The 25679-nt window shown below is 45.9% G+C and overlaps 1 protein-coding gene across 1 annotated transcript in view; it reads right to left on the minus strand.

Annotated features, from left to right (window-relative positions):
* The window catches only part of ESYT3 (extended synaptotagmin 3), a 101833-nt gene that overhangs the window by 60979 nt on the left and 15175 nt on the right, over nucleotides 1–25679 (minus strand). Inside the window, exons 2-5 of the mRNA XM_088475483.1 lie at nucleotides 14261–14302; nucleotides 7146–7280; nucleotides 6843–6919; nucleotides 1070–1139 (exon numbers count right to left, since the gene is read on the minus strand). Coding sequence (XP_088331609.1) covers nucleotides 1070–1139; nucleotides 6843–6919; nucleotides 7146–7280; nucleotides 14261–14302 — 324 coding nt within the window. The remainder of the gene's footprint in view (nucleotides 1–1069; nucleotides 1140–6842; nucleotides 6920–7145; nucleotides 7281–14260; nucleotides 14303–25679) is intronic.

Here is a 25679-nt window from a genome sequence, read left to right on the forward strand (position 1 = left end):
GGCAAAGCGATGTGAATTTGTGCCACCATTCTACGATCTACGGTGTCATGTGTGTACAGGGAATACCTTGTGGAACCCACTGTGGATAGCGTAGTGGCCGCGACCACAGAGGATTAATGATCGTGATAACAGACAAGCGACACTGGCACAAATCACATCCACATTCAGTGCAGGAGGCACCAGACGCCTATCCAGCAGGTCAGTGCAGCATCCTTTAGCTTCTATGGGATATGGGAGCAGAAGACCCACCAGAGTGCCCCTGTTACCACTACTACACCCATTCCTGGCCACGGTATTCCCAGGTGGCAATGGCCTCTTGCAGTAGTATAATGCACCCTGCCACACTGCAAAAATTGCTTGGGAATGGTTTGAGGAACATGACAAAAAGTTCAAGGTGTTGACTTGGCCTCCAAATGGAGACCCCCACCTCGCAACTCACAGGACTCACAGGGCACTTTCAGAGGTCTTGTGGAGTCCATGCCTCGATGGGTCACAGCTGTGTTGGTGACACGAGGGGGACCTACACAATATGAGGTAGGTGGTTTTAATGTTATGGCTAATCGATTTTTTGTGTATATATATATATATATATATATATATATATATTGTGACAGGGTCAGCATAATTCCACATGAGATAAATGTGGAATATCCAGATCTCCCAGGTTTGGCAGAGCAAAGGCATTAAGAATGTGTAATGTCCAGTTCTGGTGTTGCCTCAAACAGAATCTAGAAGGCAGCAGATTACAGACACCTGTGTGAGGCTGGTTTAAGAACTGCAGAGACACTGGGGAAATTGATCCTGACGGTGAGATAGTCGCCCAGGTTATAGGCCCGGGGATGACTAGTGTTAGGGATCCTGGACCTGTGAGTCCCCTGAAGAAAATATTGCTGTTTGGAAGACTGTGCAACATCCTGCCTGTGAAACTGCCTTATCCTATATACCTGCCTGTGGTTTGCAATAAAGCTACTGATGGTTTTTACCCGGTCTATGTGATTCTTGTCACAATATATATATATGGGTAATATAAATATATAGGTCTATGGCGTTACATTTTGATGGCACTCACCTGCACCCCATTTATGCCAGCCTTGCACAGCTTCTTCACCTCCACGTTAATCTCGCAGTCTCCAGTGTAGCTATAGAGAGATCACAGATTGGAAAGTATTATTTATTAACAGTTTCTTATATAGCGCAGCATATTCCGTTGCGCTTTACAATTGGAAACATTAATAGAACAAAACTGGGTAAGAACAGACAGATATATAGGTAGGAAGGCCCTGCTCGCAAGCTTACACTCTATAGGGAGTCACCATCTATCTGACGTGTACATGTGGGACATTCACCAATATGCAGTGTACACTCTAAATGGGACCAGTTATGTATTTATAGCAGTATCACAATAAATGACCCCATAGAGTGAGACATATGTGTATTTTTAAGTTTGTGAACAACAACTCCCAGCTTGTTCTGCCACCTGGTGGCATACTAGAGGAATACAACAGCAGCAGAACAAGCAGAGACCACTAATGCTGTTACACGCGGCGTGGGAGACACGCGGGGTGACTATGCATTGTGAAGGGCACAGGTTCTCAAACACGGTCCTCAGGACCCCAAACAGTGCATGTTTTCCAGGTATCCTCACAGAATCACAAGGGAAATAATTAGCTCCATCTGTGGATCTTTTAAAATGTGTCAGTGAGTAATGAAAACACCTGTGCACCTGCTGGGTAACCTGGAAAACGTGACCTGTATGGGGTCCTGAGGACCGAGTTCGAGAACCACTGGTGTAGGGGATTAAGAAGAATTCTGATGCGTTAGTCTGTCCAGTATCATTCATTACACTGAGAGAAGGTCAGCAGGGAATTGCAGAGCTGGGCAATGAGTAAGAGTCTAGATCCATAGCACCCAGTTAGCAGATGCACAGGGCCTCATTTACAAAGTACAAAATGATCTTCGGTAGCATTATGAGCCTTAATTTGTGCGAGTGACCCTTCTCCATTTACCCCGAAGCCACAAACTGTGTGTTAATAGGCTGCGATGTAAATTATTCATATTGCTGAACTGTTCGCTTTACATATCGTCATATGACCGTATTTAGAGCGACAGAAGGCATTCATATAGAATGTGTTTTACTATTAGTTCCATAACTGAACCACAAGTCCCAGCAGGCGAGTCACACAGTGCGTTGTTAACCATCAAACCTTATTTGTGCAAACACTGATATATTTGTTTTGCAATGAAAAAGTAACCGTTCATATATAATATCTTCAGAATTAAATTACAAGTTCAAAAAAGATGACTAAATACAGAATTTGAAATCAATCAGATAATAAAAAGCGTTTTGATGTTCAGAAGCCTCGTTTGTCTAAACACCAAATATCGGCCCAAATGTAATAGGCTCCAATTTGCTGGTCCTGGCATGATTCCCGTAATCTAGGCGCTAGATTTAAAGCAGCAATTAGTTTTAAGAGACACCAGGACGTTTTCGCCTTAAAACTAATTGCCGTTTTAAATCTAGCAGCTATCTTGCTAAAATTACGCAAATCAGAGGCAAACACATTTGGGCCAATAAATATATGGAGAAAAAAAACCAGTATGAGAAATATGTACCATTAATATACAACAGACCGGACTACAAGTCTCAGCAGTCTAGTTATTTAGTATGTAACTACAGGGGCTTATGCAAAGTTTAGAGCAAAGCAAAAAAAAATAAAAAATGAGCTGAAAACGGAGCAATTTGCTCTTGGAACAAACCAGGTTACAGAGCAGGGTGTCCATTCCTGTTTCCTGCATGCAGGGGTAATACTGGCTGCTGTGGCATGTAGCACATACTGTACATATACTGTGCAGCTTTGTATTTACATGGAAATTTAGAATTGAGCTAGGACACTCCTCCTCCAAACCATAGACGTATTTTTATTGGGCACAGGGTAGGCCCCGCACCTCACACCCTGCACCAAGAGCTGTACCTTGTGCTTGCAACTGTGGGCCTGATTCAGAGCCGGACGCTATTTGCGGACGGTCGTTCTGAAAAAGGGGCCGGATATTTAAATAGAGCGCTCACTCTTTGCGGTCTGTTGACGCCTCTATGTCTGAACGAGCGAACGAAACATGCGCTCGCTATTTTGTAAAGATGCCCCCTGGCCGCTCGCATCATACGTCATCTCCGCTATTTATTAGATTAATCGAGTACATCGAAAGGCGTATGAACTGCTCGCTATTCTTGTGGTAGCATTTTCCTACCGCAATCATGCGAGCAGTTCAGGCTAAAAGACAACCAAGTGACGTGGTCGATGACGCTGCTTTGTTAATTATGCACACCCTTAAAACGCCCGTTTTTACCATTTGCCACGCCTGCGTTCGGATCACCACTCCCCGTTTTCAAGCACCTTCCCTTTGTTACCACCCACAAACGCCTCATCCCGTCACTCAAATTAGCAGGCACTCGCTATTTTGCGAGCACACGATTTCTGACCGCACTGACTGGTTTGCGCATGCGCATTACAACCCATACGCATGCGCAGATGTGCGAACATCACGCGAAGCGAACCAGTGGCCGCTTACGAGCGGCTCTGAATCAGGCCCTGTGTCCCTCCTCCTCCGTGGCGCCATCTTCCCGGTGACATCTTCGGAAAGATGGCAGCACAGTGAAAGCAAAGACTGGCATCGTGCCCGAGCCTTTGCTCTCTTGTGCGCATGCGTTACTTGCCTAAATATCACTGGGAAGATGGCGCCACGGAGGAGGTGAGACCCGCTTGCCAGCACAAGGCAATATGCGAGTTTTACCTCTGCCCCACCTGCAGTGCAGCATGGTTTTGCCAAGGTGCAAGTTTGCTCCTCCTTTGCTATGTTTTTTTTTTTGCTTTGCTCCTAACTTTGCATAAGCCCAGAGGGAAGGAGCTCCTATTCCTATTCCTATTCCTGATGACCGAGTTTACAACCAACCTATTGTGCCATGAATAATGTCCAACACATCTGCAAAGTGAATAATTAATGGCTCCCGGGGGACACGGGCTGTCAGGATGGATATATGGCGAGTCCTTCACTCCGTACTGGAAATGATCTCTGCTCCTATGTAATATTCACAGCGTTTATGAACGCAGCCAACAGGGACCTTTCTGTACAGAATGACAGGAGGAGGGATTGTACCTGTGCTATTATCAGCCTGGTTCCTCCCTGCTGGGACCCTCTGTGTATACCCCGGGGGGCCGATCCCAAACAACAGACACCAGTCTAACCTGTTATTAAACACATCTGCTGCCTGTGCTGCAAGTACAACCTCACTGTAAAGGTGCGTATCCACTAGCAGACTAGGAAACGATTGAACGATTACGACATTGCAATCGTGCAGTCGTTTCACAGTCTGTGCTGTGCCTACACTGAACGATCGGTCGCTCAGTGTAGACACCCTCCCTCATCCCCGAACATGGCCAATCTGACGTTATCGGCAGATTGACCGTTCGGGTGATGATAGAGGTCAAAAACGACCAGCGGGGGAGCGCGCTTTAAACTGTCCGATTTGTGCACGATTACCAAACGATTGAACGATAATGATGTCATTATCGTTCAATCGCTCTGCTTAATCGGGTACTGGATACTCTTCCAGATCTGGATGCGGCAATTACCACACAGAAAACACAAATTCCGAGACCATTGCATACTAAGCGGTACATTTTAATAAATCACATACTAAAGGTGCCTATCCACTAGAAGCCAGGCAAAAGACTGCACGATTACGACATTGTAATCGTGTAATCGTTTGTCAGTCTGTGCTGTGCCTACACTGGACGAGCAGTCGTTCAGTGTAGGCACAATCAATCATCTGCAAACATGCTGAACCCTACGTTATCGTCGGGTTGACCAGCATGTTTACTCGATGATAGATGTCTAAACGACCAGCGGGACCTAGCATCGCTGGTCGTTTTAGACATTTTTTAAATAATCTGCAAACGATTTTCAAACGATTATTGAACAATCGAACGATATTGTTATCGTTCAATCACTCACTTTAATCGTCTAGTGGATAGGCACCTTAAGGGGTAAAGGTTGATTTTAATCAATTAAAAATTGATCTAAATTAACCAACAATGATTTTGTGTTTCAGGGGCTAAATCACAAATTTACTAACAGACGATTTTTTTAATATCGATTTTGAAGTGTTAGTAAATGTGTCATTTAGACCCGAAACACAACATCGATATTGATCCATTTAGGACGATTTTTAATCGATTAAAATTGACCTTTAGTACATTTACCCCTAAATGTTCTTTGCTCAGTTGTGCCCAGAACAGCAGAATCTATGTAGCAGCCAGTGCAGAGATTATGGGCCTGATTCAGACCCAGTCACAAGCACTGTGCGCTCGCAACTGGGTCGATGGTGGGCTAGTGCGCATGCGCACGATGGAGCCGGCTCCATCGTGTGCATGCGCGAGACACGGATAGCGATGGGCACTCCGTCGCTCCGGGTCTCGCAACAAAGGGAGCAAGCTGTCAATATTGAGTGACAGCTCGCCCCCTTTGGTGGGCGGACCGGGGGAGTGGCTGCCCAAACGGAGGCGTTCCCATGTGAACGCCTCCGTTTGGGAGCGGCCCCACTGACATCACGAGTGATGTCAGTGGGAGAGATTTCTGCTCTTTTAGAGCCGAAATCTCCCTGGGGCTTGCGGCATCGAGACCCTACCACAAGGGTCTCGTCACAAGCCAGATGGTCGTGATGGTCTTGACCATCGCGACCATCTTCCTGGCCACTCGCTATAGCTGTGGGTGGTCACCCACAGCTATGCGAGCGGCCAGGAGGCCATTCTAAAAAAAAAAAAGACCGGCCCTGATTCAGAGCGAGCGCTTTGTCAGAGCGTCCGGCTCTGAATCAGGGCCTATGTTCCCCTCTATCCAATTATGCAATTATAACCAAACTTGTCGGGTATGTATCTTCAACGTAATGGCCTATGTTTTGGAACTAGGACCTAGAGGTAAATGCCTTAATGATGCAATTTGGCCCCTTTGCCCCCTGCACTTCAACGCTGTGCAATGTTGGTGGTTAATACTCAGTGACAATATATACAATATATATATAAATATATATATATTTATTTATTTATTAACAGTTTCTTATATAGCGCAGCATATTCCGTTGCGCTTTACAATTGGAAACATTGATAGAACAAAACAGGGTAATAACAGACAGACATAGAGGTAAGAGGGCCCTGCTTGCAAGCTTACAATATATATACGTTTTCCCTATGCACATTAGACTTCCTGTCACTATTCCTGTTACCATTGGGGCAGTACGGTGCTCTGTTTCCTTTCTGCTTGTCAGAAACTACTTATATCTAATACCTAATGCTGCCTCTTTATGGCAGCATGCATTAGTGAATATTCTCCTCTTGTCTTTGGAACCGCTGCTATTTCATATTTACTGGTCCTTTAACAGTGTTTAATGTCTCTGGATGATGCACCATATAAATCGGTGAGATACATTACAGACCTGGGCCAAGAGCCCCCTGATATATGCTATATAGAGACCCATGTGCCCATAGGACGACAGAGGGAAATGTATGGAGATCTCTGTACAAACAACAGATGTACCGAGTGCAGGCGGAGATGTAGATGGGGGTAATTAGGGCGGAGAGAAGAGGGGACATCAATTCATGGTCTAACAGACTTGTACTCCTAAAGCCCCATCAATCCCAACCCCGAGAATGAGGGAAATGTAATATTTCCGATGTATCCAATTAGACTGATCCAGCAACTCATAATGATCCTAAACCAAACACTTTCTTTATCTTACTTTTACTTAAGAGTAAACTTTTCATAAACTATGACTGGAGTTAGGCACCTACCAGAGCTGTATATCAAGGATCACCTCTCTCTTGTCCAACTTCTTGGTATAAGCTTTCACCCCGTTTATCCTGGGAGCCTGAAAATAACCCATTATAATGCACTATTAGAGAAGACATTGCATATAGAATTAGTCCATCTTCCCCTCTAGAATTCACAAAGGCTGTTTTAGTGATGTGTTAGGTCCAGATTCTTCATTTATCACTAAAGGTCTCTTATTCCTCTAAATCCAACCTTGTTCTCCAACAATTAGAGATTGAACAAGTAAAAAACAAATTCAAGGGAAAAGATGACAGAGAAATTACCTTTTCTCCAAAGTGGACCTTTGTGAAAGTGAAGGCTTTGAGGTGACCATTCGATGCTCTGACCAGAGGCTCAATCTTCTCTTGGAAGAGTTTTTCCACATACAAACCGAAGTATGGCCACATTTGCTTCACAACCTGAGGAAAAACATATAACAGGTCACCGTTGTCCTCACAGTCTCACCACAGAGATATAACAGGTCACCGGTGTCCTCACAGTCTGACCACAGAGATATAACAGGCCACCGGTGTCCTCACTGTCTGACCACAGATATATAACAGGTCACCGGTGTCCTCACAGTCTGACCACTAGGATATAACAGGTCACCGGTGTCCTCACAGTCTGACCATAGAGATATAACAGGTCACCGGTGTACTCACAGTCTCACCACAGAGCTATAACAGGTCACCGGTCTCCTCACAGTCTGACCACAGAGATAAAACAGGTCACCGGTGTCCTCACAGTCTGACCACTAGGATATAACAGGTCACCGGTGTCCTCACAGTCTGACCACAGAGATATAACAGGTCACCGGTGTCCTCACAGTCTGACCATAGAGATATAATAGGTCACCGGTGTCCTCACAGTCTGACCACTAGGATATAACAGGTCACCGGTGTCCTCACAGTCTGACCACAGAGATATAACAGGTCACCGGTGTCCTCACAGTCTGACCATAGAGATATAACAGGTCACCGGTGTACTCACAGTCTCACCACAGAGATATAACAGGTCACCGGTGTCCTCACAGTCTGACCATAGAGATATAACAGGTCACCGGTGTACTCACAGTCTCACCACAGAGCTATAACAGGTCACCGGTCTCCTCACAGTCTGACCACAGAGATATAACAGGTCACCGGTGTCCTCAGTCTGACCACAGAGATATAACAGGCCACCGGTGTCCTCACAGTCTGACCACAGAGATATAACAGGTCACCGGTGTCCTCACAGTCTGACCACTAGGATATAACAGGTCACCGGTGTCCTCAAAGTCTGATCATAGAGATATAACAGGTCACCGGTGTACTCACAGTCTCACCACAGAGCTATAACAGGTCACCGGTCTCCTCACAGTCTGACCACAGAGATAAAACAGGTCACCGGTGTCCTCACAGTCTGACCACTAGGATATAACAGGTCACCGGTGTCCTCACAGTCTCACCACAGAGCTATAACAGGTCACTGGTCTCCTCACAGTCTGACCACAGAGATATAACAGGTCACCGGTGTCCTCACAGTCTGACCACAGAGATATAACAGGTCACCGGTCTCCTCACAGTCTGACCACAGAGATATAACAGGTCACCGGTGTCCTCACAGTCTGATCACAGAGATATAACAGGTCACCGATGTCCTCACAGTCTGACCATAGAGATATAACAGGTCACCGGTGTCCTCACAGTCTGACCACAGAGATATAACAGGTCACCGGTGTCCTCACAGTCTGACCACTAGGATATAACAGGTCACCGGTGTCCTCACAGTCTGATCATAGAGATATAACAGGTCACCGGTGTACTCACAGTCTCACCACAGAGCTATAACAGGTCACTGGTCTCCTCACAGTCTGACCACAGAGATAAAACAGGTCACCGGTTTTCTCACAGTCTGACCACTAGGATATAACAGGTCACCGGTGTCCTCACAGTCTCACCACAGAGCTATAACAGGTCACCGGTCTCCTCACAGTCTGACCACAGAGATATAACAGGTCACCGGTGTCCTCACAGTCTGACCACAGAGATATAACAGGTCACCGGTGTCCTCACAGTCTGACCACAGAGATATAACAGGTCACCGGTGTCCTCACAGTCTGATCACAGAGATATAACAGGTCACCGGTGTCCTCACAGTCTGATCACAGAGATATAACAGGTCACCGGTCTCCTCACAGTCTGACCACAGAGCTATAACAGGTCACCGGTCTCCTCACAGTCTGACCACAGAGATATAACAGGTCACCGGTGTCCTCACAGTCTGATCACAGAGATATAACAGGTCACCGGTGTCCTCACAGTCTGATCACAGAGATATAACAGGTCACCGGTCTCCTCACAATCTCACCACAGAGCTATAACAGGTCACCGGTCTCCTCACAGTCTGATCACAGAGATATAACAGGTCACCGATGTCCTCACAGTCTGACCACAGAGATATAACAGGTCACCGGTGTCCTCACAGTCTCACCACAGAGAAATAATCAGTCACACAAGCCATGTAAATCCTTTCACATATGAAACAAACATGTTGAATGACCTGTTATCAGTTTATACGCATGCTGCATATTTGCACGGCTATCAGTTTACCCACATGTTTACACAGGAACATCAGCAGACATGCAACATGCGTGTAACTACTAGTTGCCATGCAGCACAGCTATTCTGTATGCAGTTAGATGTACATGTCTGATCTGGTAACCGCTATGCGTGTGCCCATAGATAATGGAATTATGACAGAACTAGATCATCGTGGCCTGAATCCTGGCTTTCTGTACATCGCTTCCATGTTGTGTGACTAGAGCTGAAATAGCCAACAATCCTGAATTTCACTATTTAGCATCTGGGAAAGAGCTGTAATGAGACCACACGTGAGGTTATAGTTACGCTGAAGACCCTACAACTTGTTTCATGCGACACAAAGGATCATTCTTAATTTCTGCAGCATCATAATGACTGGATATGGCTGTTTTCTGCTGACTTATACTAATTCACATCACGATATCTGGGACTGGGTGGAATGAGTTGTGCGCTGCACATACTGGTTCCGTTACTCAGCTGCGCCAAATAAAACAAAGGGAGTTGTGTAATATTCCACAGTATGTTTCTGTTCCTGTAACTGATTTTGTAGAAAATAAAATAACTGTGGACGAACAGATCTACAGTGTCAGGGAGAGATCCCAGTACTAAGGATAGACGCAGATATTGATCTAAACTAGGGATGTGCAGGCTCGGATAGGTTCGAGTTTGCACGTGGAGTTCGGATTTTTCCCTCCAAAAAAACGGAACTCAGAACGAGGCAAAACGTCATCTTACATGGACGAACATCATCATTCCTGGACAAAAGACTAGGAATGATGATGTTCGTCCATGTAAGATGACGTTTTGCCTCGTTCTGAGTTCCGTTTTTTTGGAGGGAAAAATCCGAACTCCACGTGCAAACTCGAACCTATCCGAGCCTGCACATCCCTAATCTAAACGCTCCATTATCTGCACATTAGGCAGAAGTTATCTGGGAATGATTAGTGAAGTATAAACGCGCTGTTTAGCCAGGTTTAATCTACTGCATTGATTATTAAAGTAGCCGCTGGTATTGACTTTTCAGTATATTAAACACCAGCTCATCCACACGTGGACAATGAGAGTGGCACAAGGCTTTAACCATCGCTCACATGAGCGTACACGACTACTTGTGAAGAAGCATCTCAGGGAGATATGTGAACGCAACGCTATGTGAGCGGCGCTAAAGACGGCGAGTATTGTTCCGTCTGAGAGTCGTGTCAGAAAATGGACTTGCTTCAACTGCAAATGAGCCTGAAACTAGTTACATAGCTTGTCACGCATAGAAATAAATGCAATTATCACACTTTATTTCAATGTTCCGGTCTCCACAAAGACACAACACAGCTGTTTGCTGCTGTTTTTCTGAAATCTATGCAAAGAATTTTATATTGAGCGGCCTGAACACCGCGTCAGTGTCTGTTTGATGGAACAGCCCAAGGGCTAGATTTTGGAATGTGTGTGCAATGTATATAGATGTATATATGTGACTTATTCATATCGCTGAATAGTTTGGTTTACACATAGGGGCCTGTTTATGAAACAAAATGTGTGGGATATCCCCCTAAACAGTGGAAATATGGAGTACGTGACTGTGCTGCCTCCATGAATGCTCCTTACATGAAGCATTTTACCTAACCAAGATGGCTGCCGTATGGCCTTCTGTGCATGTGCGGTGCCATCTTGTCACTGTGTATGAGCGCCACAGTGGAAAACAGACGTGTTGGCCTGTATATGACCTGCGTATCGTACATATACTACCTTCACTGCCAACATACTGGCTGGTGCTCTGGGCCTGATTCAGAGCCGCTCGTAAGCGGCCGCTCGTTCGTTCCGAGCAATGTTCGCACATCTGCGCATGCGTATGGGTTTTAGTAGGCATGCGCGAACCAGTCAGTGCAGTCAGAAATCTGTGCTCGCAAAATAGCGAATGCCTGCTAATTTGAGTGACAGGATGAGGCGTTTGTGGGTTGTAACAAGGGAAGGTGCTTGAAAACGGGGAGTGGAAATCCGAACGCAGGCGTGCCAAACGTTCAAAACGGGCGTTTTAAGGGTGTGCATAATTACTACAGCAGCGTCATTGACCACGTCACTTGGTTGTCTTTTAGCCTGAACTGCTCGCATGATTGCGGTAGGAAAATGCTACCACAAGAATAGCGAGCAGTTCATACGCCGTTCGATGTACTCGATTAATCTAATAAATAGCGGAGATGACGTATGATGCAAGCGGCCAGGGGGCGTTTTTTTCAAAATAGCAACCGCATGTTTTGTTCGCTCGTTCAGACATAGAGGCGTCAACAGACCGCAAATGAGCGAACACTTAATTTAAATATCCAGCCCCTTTTTCAGAACTAACGTCCGCAAATAGCGTTCGGCTCTGAATCAGGCCCACTGTACGTTCCACTCAAGCTCTGCTGTATTCAGATTAACAAGTGTGTAACTGTAAGTACGGCTGTACCAGTAACTTCACGTCAATACACCTGACACCAGGTCAAGCACCTGGACTGTTTGATGTATCTGCAATTCCGCTGTTGTTGCTATTTATCTCTGCATACCAGGCCAAATGGCACACACAAATCTGCAGAAAACACCCATATTGGGTGATATCTGCAGATTACAGGGATCACTAGAATGCATCTAATACCTCTTTTCCACCAAAAACCCAGGTCCGACCTGGGTTTTTGGACATGGTTCCAACCCTGGTCAGTAACCCTTTGATCTGGGTTACTCCCAGGTCAGCCCTGTTCACACTGAACTCAGGTCTGCCCTGCTAAACCTGTGAGGTCATAAAAAGTGGGAGGTGACTGCTCCACAACCACCAATCAGCTAATTTTAGGCATGACCCAGGTCAGATAACCCGGGTTGCACCGTTTACACTGCACCATTACCCGGGACCATCCTGGGTCCAACCCTGGTAGCTACCTGGGTTGGATTGATGGGTCACTTGACCTGGGTTATTTTTCAGGGACCCTTTTACACTGAGCTGCGACCTGGGTAGACCCAGCAAAAAAACAGGTTTTTGCTCTGGTGTAAAAGGGGTATAAAATGGGACCACAGCATATACTGGGGATATCTGCTGTGGTCCCCTGATTTAGATCTCTGCCGTTTAATTATTTAATATGTAGCCGACGATTGCTCCTTTTTTTGGCAATCACTGTGATGTTCAGAATCCTAAATAATTCATCTACATTAAGAATTTGCACACAACTTTTCACAATTACAAGAACGGCTTTGTGATTAACCCTAGAAAATTCAAACAAATTAAACGATTCAAAGAATATCTTATTGAATGAGTGAATCAATTAATTGATTAACTAATTAATTAATTAAGAACTGAGATGCAAATATATTTCCATCCAATTATAAAGCGAGGAAATTTTACGTTTTGGAAATTAAAGTGCTGTGATCTGTTCCATTTTTTAAGGTAATCGAAAGTAACAGTTAGGAGCTGATTGGTTGGTACTTTATCTCTCACAATCTTATCTCCAAGCTGGACTGAAAATCCCCCTAATATGCCTCAAGAGAGCTGAGGAACATTAACTCCTGAGACTAATGAGGTTTACTCCACGGCTAATTGCCCGCACTGCGCAGGAAAATGCTATTTAACCTAACCCACTGATTCTGCGTAACCTGCGGAATCAATGTGTTTTTCCCTTGTGTTAACCCCCAGAGGGTGCCTTTTCTCGCAGACTTTTTCCTCACAACTCCTGAAAAGTCTAATTGAGTCCCCCCCCCAATGTGTAAATTATCGGGGATTACAAACAGTGGGGCTAATTCTGAGGTTGGAGCTACAAAAAAAAAAAAGTCAGTAACTGCACCTGGAACAAACCATGCTGCAATGTAAGGGGGGCAGATACATGTATTATGTTTTGCATGCAGGGTAAATACCGGCTGCTTTTGCAGGTATCCCACAAATGCTGGACAGCTTTATTCTGACACTGCAATATAGAGTTTAGTTTGGACACGCCCTTCTCATATGTAAATCTCTCTGCATGTATTACATCTGTCGCACCTGCAATGCAACATGGTTTTGCCCAGGTGCAAAGTTACTGGCTTTTTTTATTTTTTTGGTTTACTCCCAACACAGAATCTGCCCAACAGTTAACTAATATTTTCACAGGCTGCGATAAAGTGATTTCAGGTTTAACCATAAATCAGACACACCGGTGTGTGCTCAGGTATATAGACCAGAAATCAGACACACAGGTATGTACTCAGATATATAGACCAGAAATCAGACACATAGGTGTGTACTCAGATATATAGACCAGAAATCAGACACACAGGTGTGTGCTCAGGTATATAGACCAGAAATCAGACACACAGGTGTGTGCTCAGGTATATAGACCAGAAATCAGACACATAGGTGTGTACTCAGATATATAGACCAGAAATCAGACACACAGGTGTGTGCTCAGGTATATAGACCAGAAATCAGACACACAGGTGTGTGCTCAGGTATATAGACCAGAAATCAGACACACAGGTGTGTACTCAGATATATAGACCAGAAATCAGACACACAGGTGTGTGCTCAGGTATATAGACCAGAAATCAGACACACAGGTGTGTGCTCAGGTATATAGACCAGAAATCAGACACACAGGTGTGTACTCAGATATATAGACCAGAAATCAGACACACAGGTGTGTGCTCAGGTATATAGACCAGAAATCAGACACACAGGTGTGTACTCAGATATATAGACCAGAAATCAGACACACAGGTGTGTGCTCAGGTATATAGACCAGAAATCAGACACACAGATGTGGAACAAAAATAATTAGAATGTTATAGATGCTTTGTGTCAATGACATGAATGGAGAGGAACGTGTTACCTTATTAATCCACTCCACCCGTTCTACATCCGGAAAATGCACCTGTGAAGACAAAGGAGAATTATCCTCATTTTTTATGTTCTTATTATGAGTAAAAAATATGTTATTGTCATTTAATTGTCTGATGCCACAAAACTGTGGAGTAAAGTGGAGTATAGTATATTCCTATACATCTACTCACATTATATAGGTACAGTATATTCCTATACATCTACTCACATTATATAGGTACAGTATATTCCTATACATCTACTCACATTATATAAGTACAGTATATTCCTATACATCTACTCACATTATATAGGTACAGTATATTCCTATACATCTACTCACATTATATAGGTACAGTATATTCCTATACATCTAGTCACATTATATAGGTACAGTATATTCCTATACATCTAGTCACATTATATAGGTACAGTATATCTCTATACTTCTATGTCTCAGACATGCTCAGTAGACGCCAGAACTCTCAGGTGATGAAATCACTGATGCTGGTGGGAGGAGTCAGAGTTCAGCCCACATAGCAATTGAACCACCTAACAGCCCAAATAGCTACTGAACCACCTAACAGCCCACATAGCAACTGAACCACCTAACAGCCCACATACCAACTGAACCACCTAACAGCACACATACCAACTTACCACCAAACAGCCCACATAGCAACTGAACCACCTAACAGCCCACATAGCAAATGAACCACCTAACAGCCCACATAGCAACTTACCACCAAACAGCCCACATAGCAAATGAACCACCTAACAGCCCACATACCAACTGAACCACCTAACAGCCCACATAGCAACTGAACCACCTAACAGCTCCCATAGCAACTGAACCACCTAACAGCCCACATACCAACTGAACCACCTAACAGCCCACATACCAACTGAACCACCTAACAGCCCACATATCAACTGAACCACCTAACAGCCCACATAGCAACTGAACCACCTAACAGCCCACATAGCAACTGAACCACCTAACAGCCCACATAGCAAATGAACCACCTAACAGCCCACATAGCAACTTACCATCTAACAGCCCACATAGCAACTGAATTACCTAACAGCCCACATAGCAACTTACCCACCTAGCAGCCTACATAGCAACTGAACCATCTAACAGCCCACATAGCAACTGAACCACCTAACAGCCCACAAAGCAACTGGACCACCTAACACCCCACATAGCAACTGGACCACCTAACAGCCCACATAGCAACTGAACCACCTAACAGCCCACATACCAACTGAACCACCTAACAGCCCACATAGCAACTGAACCACCTAACAGCCCACATAGCAAATGAACCACCTAACAGCCCATATACCAACTGAACCACCTAACAGCCCACATACCAACTGAATCATCTAACAGCCCATATACCAACTGAACCACCTAACAGCCCACATAGCAACTGAACCATCTAACAGCCCACATAGCAAATGAACCACCTAACAGCCCACATAGCAACTTACCATCTAACAGCCCACATAGCAACTGAATTACCTAAGAGCCCACATAGCAACTTAACCACCTAGCAGCCTACACAGCAACTGAACCACCTAACAGCCCACATACCTAACAGCCCACATACCAACTGAACCACCTAACAGCCCACATAGCAACTGAACCACCTAACAGCCCACATAGCAACTGGACCACCTAACACCCCACATAGCAACTGGACCACCTAACAGCCCACATAGTAACTGGACCACCTAACAGCCCATATACCAACTGAACCACCTAACAGCCCACATAGCAACTGAACCACCTAACAGCCCACATAGCAAATGAACCACCTAACAGCCCATATACCAACTGAACCACCTAACAGCCCACATAGCAACAGAACCACCTAACAGCCCACATAGCAACTGAACCACCTAACAGCCCACATAGCAAATGAACCACCTAACAGCCCACATAGCAACTTACCATCTAACAGCCCACATAGCAACTGAATTACCTAACAGCCCACATAGCAACTTACCCACCTAGCAGCCTACATAGCAACTGAACCATCTAACAGCCCACATAGCAACTGAACCACCTAACTGCCCACATAGCAACTGAACTACCTAACAGGCCATATAACAACTGAACTACCTAACACCCCACATAGCAACTGGACCATATAACAGCCCACACAGCAACTTACCATCTAACAGCCCACATAGCAACTGAATCAGAATTGGATTCTGTAATGAACAGAGAACAAGTGTAGAGATCAGAGTGGGAAGGCAAAAGTGAAGTGGCAGGTGAGGAAAGTCTGTCTCTCCATGGTGGTGATTTAACGTGGGAAGACACGTGAGGGGAAGGTCAGAGTTGAGTAGTTTGTGGTAGTCAAGGTGTGAAATGACAGACACCTAGGGATGGGGCTTGCTAAACTCATGTTAGCATTGGGACATCCAAGAGGCAATAGCAGAGAAACAGCTGGGCACACAAGATGGGAGAGGGATTGAGGGAGGTAGATTTGGCCACCATCCATATAGAGGTGGAACTGGAGACTAAATGAGTTGATTAGCTGACAGAATAAGGTGGTATACAGTGAGATTATCAGAGCACTGACCCTTGTGGAACAAAAATGGGCAGAGTGAGAGTGGGCAGGAGGAACTGGAGACAGGAACAGAGACGAGTGGTTGGAGGGGTACAGAAAAGTTCCATGAAGGTCCAGAGTCAGGGGGGCAAGAGACGATGATCGTCAATGTTGTAAAAAGCAGAAATGAGGTCCAGAAGGATGAGAGGACCAAAGGATTCTCTGGCAGGGATGTTACTGTAGATGTTCCTGTCACAGACTCTTACAGGTAACACAACTCCAATCCTCTGATCTGAGTCTGCATTTATTTTATATGTCTTGCAGATATATGATATGGGTACAGTATATATCTACACACAATATATAGGTACAGTATACATCCACTCACATAATATAGTTACAGTATAAATCTCCTCACATACAGGTGCACATTACTTATGTACAGTATACCTCCATGCACATTATATAGGTACAGTATACATCCATATACAGAGTATAGGTACAGTACACAGCTACATACATCATATATGTACAGTATAAATCTACTCACATAATATAGGTACAGTATATGTCTATATTTCTAGACAGATTTTAAATGTATAGTATGACAATGCTTATTATATAAACACACCAGTCAAAAATAATATGGAATGCGGAAAGACAAGGTGATTTAAGTTCAACGAAGATATGTAGATACAGTACAGATCCACACACATTATATAGGAACAGCATAAATCTACTCACATAATATAGGTACAGTATTTGTCTAATCCTGCGCATACACAGTGTACTGTACACACGTTTGGCGGCCATCGCGGGGGGGGGGGGTTCCTATGGTATCCTCTTCTGCCTAGTACTGTGATGTATACCCCATAGGCTACAGCGGCTTACTCCGTCTTCGAACGAAGTAAGCTGCGAGGACCAAACTTGGTAAAACTGACAGCATCTCATTCCCCATAGAAAGAAACCTATGGGAGCTGCGGTGCTAGCGGAAATGGCGCTGAGATCCCTCCACAATACATCTGGGGGATACTTAATATGTGCGGGTATCCCCCGAATATGGGTGTTTTTGGGGAATAAGACAAAATATTTAATGAAAAATGGGCCCCTTAATGTAACATCTGTAACTCACTGTGTAGTGCTGTAAGCCTTTGAGAACACTAATGTGAGCAGCTTCCTGACCATCTCCACAATTCTTATTTAAAGCTAGCTGGGATACCCGGCATTGACCAGGTTAGAGACTGGAGCCTGAAGTACACCTGCAGTCTTCATTTCCTTACATTGCTCTCGCCTATCACCTGGATAACTGTGCAAATTAGGAGTAAATGACACTACAGGCAGCGTATTCTCATACTGTTTGGAATAGGGTATTAGGAGCAGACTGACTTACAGAACAGAAATCAGTATAACTTCCAATATCACTTGTGTTTCAGAAATCCCTGCAGAACAGAGGGGGTGATTGTGCTGCAGACGAATATGCTGCGATAGCTGTAACAAGGTAATGCCGCAGGAGGCGTCACGCATTACTGATCTGAGCACGTCCAAGGACGCAGCGTCAGATTATCTGCAATACCTTCGGCCGGCTGGGTGACCATGGGGTCACGTAAGCCATCTGCCGCAGATGAGTAATAGAGGCCAGGAAATCTCCGTCAGCCAACGTAGATTCTGGCCTCTCCACTCCCTCCCAACGGCAATGACGTGCCTCCATTTTGGGAAGTGGAGGCCGGCCCCGCCCCGTCCCCACCCAGAGACGGCAGCAGACTGTCAATCACTGACAGTCTTCTGCCGGACTGCGTGCAAGATCGCAGACACGTACTGCACTTGCGCAGTATAGGTCAGACGCATGCGCAGATTCCCGATAATCTGCGTGATCCGTTACTGCGGCCACAGCTGAATCACCCCCTGAGATCATCCTGCAGGGAATCGGTATGATTTACCGCCGGACCCATGCCTGGCGGTTGGAATCCCGACAGCGGCGGAAATCCCGATCATCCAAGGTAAGTATTCTCTAACCTAATTTTATCCCCTAACCCTCCCTTAGGGGTGCCTAACCCTAACTTTTCCCTTCAGTGCCTAACCCTAATCCTCCCTCTAAGTGCCTAAACCTAACCCCCCCTTCCCCGCCGCCTAAACCTAAGTCCCCCGGGAGGGTGCCTAACCCTAAGTCCCCCCCGGGGGTGCCTAACCTCCCAGGGGAGTGCCTAACCCTAAGTCCCACCTGGGAACCCTAAACCTAACCATCCCCCCCCCGAGGCTATCCTTGTTCTGCGCCCGGCGTCCCTTCGATCGGGATGACGGGCGCCGGTCTCCCGGTGTCGGTAAAATGACATGTGTCTAGATTTAGACGCCTGTCATTTGACCCTCGCCGGGATTAAGCAGTCGGGAAGTCGGCTGTCGGGATTAGGTCCGCCGGCTTTCTCGACTGCATACCTCCTGCAGACCAAAATTGAAGATCATGTCTAACAGGGCTGCCATTAGGGGGGGAATGCCAGGACTGGAGTACCGTTCCCTGACAGAAGGGGGCCCGTCCACAGTGGCACTGCATGGCTGCGATCAAACTCCCCTGCTGCTTGTAATCTTCATATGCCAAGATTTGCCAGGATCAAAGATTGTGGATCGATTATGCTGTCTGACACAGTCTAAATGTATTGAGTAGAATCTATCCAATGCTGGGCTGCTCATGAGCCTGCCAGGGTGTGACAGTGTGAGTATGAAGCCAGCCCCTCAGCCCCAGAACCTGTGTAATTTAAAAGTGTCTCTGTTTTATGGGATTGTGTGACAATGTGTGGCCCTGACGATGTTCAACAATAGGCAAAAATCTGATCCTGGTCAAACTACAACACCATGCCAAATTTAGTGTAGCTAGGTACAAAACTCTGGTCATGCATAAAGGACAAATAGACAGACACACTTTGTCGCTTATTATATAGATGTGTTCAAAGCACAGCAGCATTCTGTATTATGCAAGTTCACACAGCTGGTGTCACACCAGCTGCTTTCGCTGAGCAGGAAAACAGTGAGAGAGATACTGCCTTCTGTGTCTATGAATGTAGAGATTTTCTAGCTGAACATTGAGGCGATGACACCACCGTAAAGCTGCTCAAGTGACACCATCAACATAAAGCCCAATCATTTTAGTAGGAAACACAGCAGGAAAACAAAGTGTTGTCTGACAAGTTTAAGTGAAACATTTCACTGGTCCTTACTCCATACAGTTCTGGAACTGATCCTTCTTCTATTGTACTTAGGATCAGCCACCATGTGACCTAGTCCCTGTCTCCATGGCACGTCTGTTTAATGAGGAAGGTGTGTGTGTGTGTGTTAGGGGGTGCAGGGCATCTGTGGGACCTGCTCTGCAGGTTGGGTAACCTGCTAGTCCAGGCACGATGCTGGTCTTCCTCCTTCACTTGCAGGATACAAGTCCTACCTCTGTGCACAGGAGCTTTTCCCGGTAACCCAGGAACTGACAAACATTCTGTGACAACATGTGGCCGGGCAACTATTGGCTGTGACGGGTCACAATGGTATTACTATATCCCGCAGTCGGTGCCATGAAACACTCTTTATTCACGCTGCGAGGAATGTGAAACAGCTACTGTCTGTCCGGATTCCTGCAAACCTGGGAATAACACTGCCAATACATACTGTATGCTGCATTACAGAGTTTTATTTCTAAAGCTGCATACACACACAACTATGTTAGTAACCAACGATTTTAGTGAACGATTCTCGTTCAGATTTTCCATTGACAAGGTGCACGAAAATCGTTCACTAAAAATCGTTGGCTACTAAAATAATGAACGATTTTCAAAAACGATGAACGAGCATACAGTGAATGGAAATCGTTCATCGTTTATCATTCATTCTGCACAACATGAACGATTTTCTGAATGAAAATCGTCTGTTGGACAGTCAGATTGGACGATGAACTACAAACTACAAACGTGAACGATGAACAATTTTACAAACGATTTAACGATAACGACGTCGTTATAGTTAAGTCGTTCAAAAAATTGTTATGTGTGTACGCACCTTTAGTCCTCATACACATGGGCTGTACATTGATTCTTTCAATGCAGGTTGGAGACTAATGTGTTATCCCTATATATAATGTACAGAGGCGGCTGACAGTACAGTGCATGGGTCTGCGCTTCTGTGAACGCGCTTATAATTGGCGCTCATGCAAGCGGGTGCTCTCCCTGGTCACTCTGCACCCTGGGGTGTACTTTTGTCACTTTTCTCTTAGTTTTCCATAAACCCTTTTATCAAGTATCTTTGAGAAAACGTACAACTGGCGTTGGGATATCCAGGCACATAGAGCACACGTGAAATATACACGCGTTACAGGCCCGCTCTGGTGCATTCAGCCTTAATGTCAGTGTGTACAGAGGCCTACAGGTGCATTCAGCCTTAATGTCAGTGGGTACTGAGGCCTACAGGTGCATTCAGCCTTAATGTCAGTGGGTACTGAGGCCTACAGGTGCATTCAGTCTTAATGTCAGTGGGTACTGAGGCCTACAGGTGCATTCAGCCTTAATGTCAGTGGGTGCTGAGGCCTACAGGTGCATTGAGTCTTAATGTCAGTGGGTACTGAGGCATACAGGTGCATTCAGCCTTAATGTCAGTGGGTGCTGAGGCCTACAGGTGCATTCAGCCTTAATGTCAGTGGGTACTGAGGCCTACAGGTGCATTCAGCCTTAATGTCAGTGGGTGCTGAGGCCTACAGGTGCATTCAGCCTTAATGTCAGTGGGTACAGAGGCCTACAGGTGCATTCAGCTTTAATGTCAGTGGTTACTAAGGCCTACAGGTGCATTCAGCCTTAATGTCAGTGGGTACAGAGGACTACAAGTGCATTCAGCCTTAATGTCAGTGGGTACTAAGGCCTATAGGTGCATTCAGCCTTAATGTCAGTGGGTACAGAGGCCTACAGGTGCATTCAGCCTTAATATTAGTGGGTACTGAGGCCTACAGGTGCATTCAGCCTTAATGTCAGTGGGTACAGAGGCCAACAGGTGCATTCAGCCTTAATGTCAGTGGGTACAGAGGCCTATAGGTGCATTCAGCCTTAATGTCAGTGGGTACAGAGGCCTACAGGTGCATTCAGTCTTATTGTCAGTGGGTACTGAGGCCTACAGGTGCATTCAGCCTTAATGTCAGTGGGTACTGAGGCCTACAGGTGCATTCAGCCTTAATGTCAGTGGGTACTGAGGCCTACAGGTGCATTCAGCCTTAATGTCAGTGGGTACTGAGGCCTACAGGTGCATTCAGCCTTAATGTCAGTGGGTACTGAGGCCTACAGGTGCATTCAGCCTTAATGTCAGTGGGTACTGAGGCCTACAGGTGCATTCAGCCTTAATGTCAGTGGGTACTGAGGCCTACAGGTGCATTCAGCCTTAATGTCAGTGGGTACAGAGGCCAACAGGTGCATTCAGCCTTAATGTCAGTGGGTACAGAGGCCTATAGGTGCATTCAGCCTTAATGTCAGTGGGTACAGAGGCCTACAGGTGCATTCAGTCTTATTGTCAGTGGGTACTGAGGCCTACAGGTGCATTCAGCCTTAATGTCAGTGGGTACTGAGGCCTACAGGTGCATTCAGCCTTAATGTCAGTGGGTACTGAGGCCTACAGGTGCATTCAGCCTTAATGTCAGTGGGTACTGAGGCCTACAGGTGCATTCAGCCTTAATGTCAGTGGGTACTGAGGCCTACAGGTGCATTCAGCCTTAATGTCAGTGGGTACTGAGGCCTACAGGTGCATTCAGCCTTAATGTCAGTGGGTACAGAGGACTACAAGTGCATTCAGCCTTAATGTCAGTGGGTACTAAGGCCTACAGGTGCATTCAGCCTTAATGTCAGTGGGTACTGAGGCCTACAGGTGCATTCAGCCTTGTTGTCAGTGGGTACTGAGGCCTACAGGTGCATTCAGCCCTACGGGTAAATTTACTAAGATGGGAGTTCTATTTAAGAAGTGATATTGCCCATAGCAACCAATCAGATTCTACTTCTCATTTATCTAGCACCTTCTAGAAGATAATACATGGAATGTGATTGGTTGCTATGGACAACATCACTTCTTAATAGCTCCCATCTTAGTAAATTTACGCCATAATGTCACTGTGTACTAAGGGCCTACAAACCGCTGGTCAATGTGTTAAAACATAAGTGAAGTCACATCAGGTTGTTAAGCAGCATTTTTACTTGCGTTTGAGAGGTCATTGGAAGCCATTTAATTGCCCTCAATGTGTTTAATTTGGACTGATTGCAGAAACAAACATTCAAAGAGCCGCAACTGACTATTGTCAGACCCGTTTACCTCTGCTGTTCGGCTAGACGGAACACAAGATATAGTTGCTTCTATGGTAAACGCCATGCAGCATTTCAGGAATCCTCTGCTCGCAGTGGGTACGCGCAGCTCACATTTACTATAGGGATCAGTGGGCCTGATTCAGAGCCGTTCGCTATTTGCGGTCGTTCGTTCAAAAACAAGGGGTGGCTATTCAAATGATCCGTTCGCAAATTGCAGTCTGTTCCCACCTCTAAGTCTGAACAAGCGAGCAAAACATACGCTCGTTTATTTGATAAAAACGCCCCCTGGCCGCACGCACCATACGTCATGTCCGCTATTTATTAGATTAATCGAGTACATCGTACAGCGTATGAACTGCTCGCTATTCTTGTGGTTGGTGTTTTCAACCGCTATTTTGCGAGCAGTTCTGAGTTAAAAAAAACCAAGTGACGTGGTCAATGACGCTGCTTTGTTAATTATGCACACCCTTAAAACGCCCGTTTTGACCTTTAAGCACGCCTGCGTTCGGATCTCCACTCCCCGTTTTCAAGCACCTTCCCCTGTTACCACCCACATACGCCTCATTCTGTCACTCAAAATAGCAGGCCCTCGCTATATTGCGTACCAACGATTTTCGGCCGCACTGACTGGTTCGCGCATGCATACTAAAAACCATACGCATGCGCAGATGTGCGAACATCGCTCGGAACGAGCGTACTGCCGCTTGCGAGTGGCTCTGAATGAGGGCCAGTGATCTCTGTATAACTCAGCTGTGTTTCCCAGTTCAGAAGGATGCACCTTAGGAAAACTGAATTGTACAGGGATTATCCCAGCTGGATGTCTGTTGGATGGCTCGCAATAAACCCCTGAATATCCTGAATGACTGGCAGGACTAGATTTCCTGAGCAGCGGTTTTGACCCCGAAATCTAAACCGGCAATAATAATAAATGCCAAACCAAATCTGTTTCGCCTTTAAAATTATTGCCATTTTAAAAGTTGTGCTCAAAACAGCCAGGAATATAGTAAATCTATAGTCAGGAGACTCCATCATAAGACTATCTACCTCTCTCCCCTATGGTATGTAATCAGAATGTCTCCGCTTACAATGTCGACAATCACAATGGTTATGTCGACCTGGTTAAAATGCCGACATCATTAATGTCCACACCTGAAAACTGTCAACATTTTCCACTAGGGTTTGCGTTAGGGATAGAATGTGACAAAAAGCACAGTGTCAATATTACATCGGTGTCAACATGTTGAGTGTCCCCAGAGTCTACTGCGCATGCGCAGAACGCTGGAAAAATGGCCGCGGCGGCCATTTTCCAGTGTTCTGTGCAGCGCTGACACCCGACATGGGACCAGAGACAGGTGAGTTTTAGATAATATGGGTGCAGGGTGTGCGGTGCGGGGCCCCTTTGGACCCGGGGGCCCATCTGCACCCATTATAGATACGCCCCTGGCGGCCACGCCATTGCCCCACGGCCTCTGCATTTAGCTAACAGGGTGCCTGTAATGGGAACCTTGAAGCCAGAATCGCTGCTGCAGTGCCACCTGGAGTGTCTGCCAGCTGCTCCGCCTCCCCCACCCTCCCGCCCTCAGTACCACCCCACCCCGCTTTCTCCACTGGAAATGACCAAAGGGCCTATTATGAGAAGCAGAGGAGGGGTGACCACTGATGTGTGGTTGTGGCCAGTGCCACGTGGTAGTGTACCCCCTATACTCTCTGCTCCAATGGCTCCCTAAATATGTAAAAGGAAAAAATCCTTAATTTTGTGAGGTAAATAGAAATACAATTTTACTACTTATGATTTATGGCTGACCGTGTGGAGAGCAGATGGAGAGTCAACATCATGTCATGACAATGGGCCTATTTTTATGTGGAGGCCTGGAGCTGTAGCTCCATCCGCCCCATTGTTAATCTGGCCCTGACCCCAGTCCTCCTCTCCCGCTGGGGCGCACGCTATGGCTCCTACTGCACATGCCTGTAAGAGACGTGACAGATCCTTACAGAATTGTTATATATATATGTAGTGGGCAGTTCGACAGTTAAAACGTCGACACTCACAACAGGGACAATTATATCAGACCCGGCCTGCCACTAACAGCATTATAACAGTGGGCCTGATTCAGAGCCAGACGCTATTTGCGGACGCTCGTTCAGAAAAAGGGGCCGGATATTTAAATTGAGCGCTCGCTCTTTGTGGTCTGTTGACGCCTCTATGTCTGTGCGAGCGTCCGAAAAATGCGCTCGCTATTTTGTAAATATGCCCCTTTGCCGTTAGCATCATACGTCATCTCCGCTATTTATTTGATTAATCGGGAACATCGAAAGGCATCTGAACTGCTCGCAGTGCTTGTGGTAGGATTTACTTCCCGCTATCACTGCGAGCAGTTGAGGTTAAAAGACAACCAAGTGACGTGGTCGATGACGCTGCTTTGTTAATTATGCACTCCCATAAAACGGCGTTTTGACCGTTTGGCACGCATGCGTTCGGAACTCCACTCCCCCGTTTTCAATCACCTTCCCCTGTTACCACCCACAAACGCCTCATTCTGTCACTCAAATTAGCAGCCCCTCG

Source organism: Taudactylus pleione, unplaced genomic scaffold (assembly GCF_031769625.1).
Source record: "Taudactylus pleione unplaced genomic scaffold, aTauple2 ptg000173l, whole genome shotgun sequence".
Taxonomy (NCBI): Eukaryota; Metazoa; Chordata; class Amphibia; order Anura; family Myobatrachidae; genus Taudactylus; species Taudactylus pleione.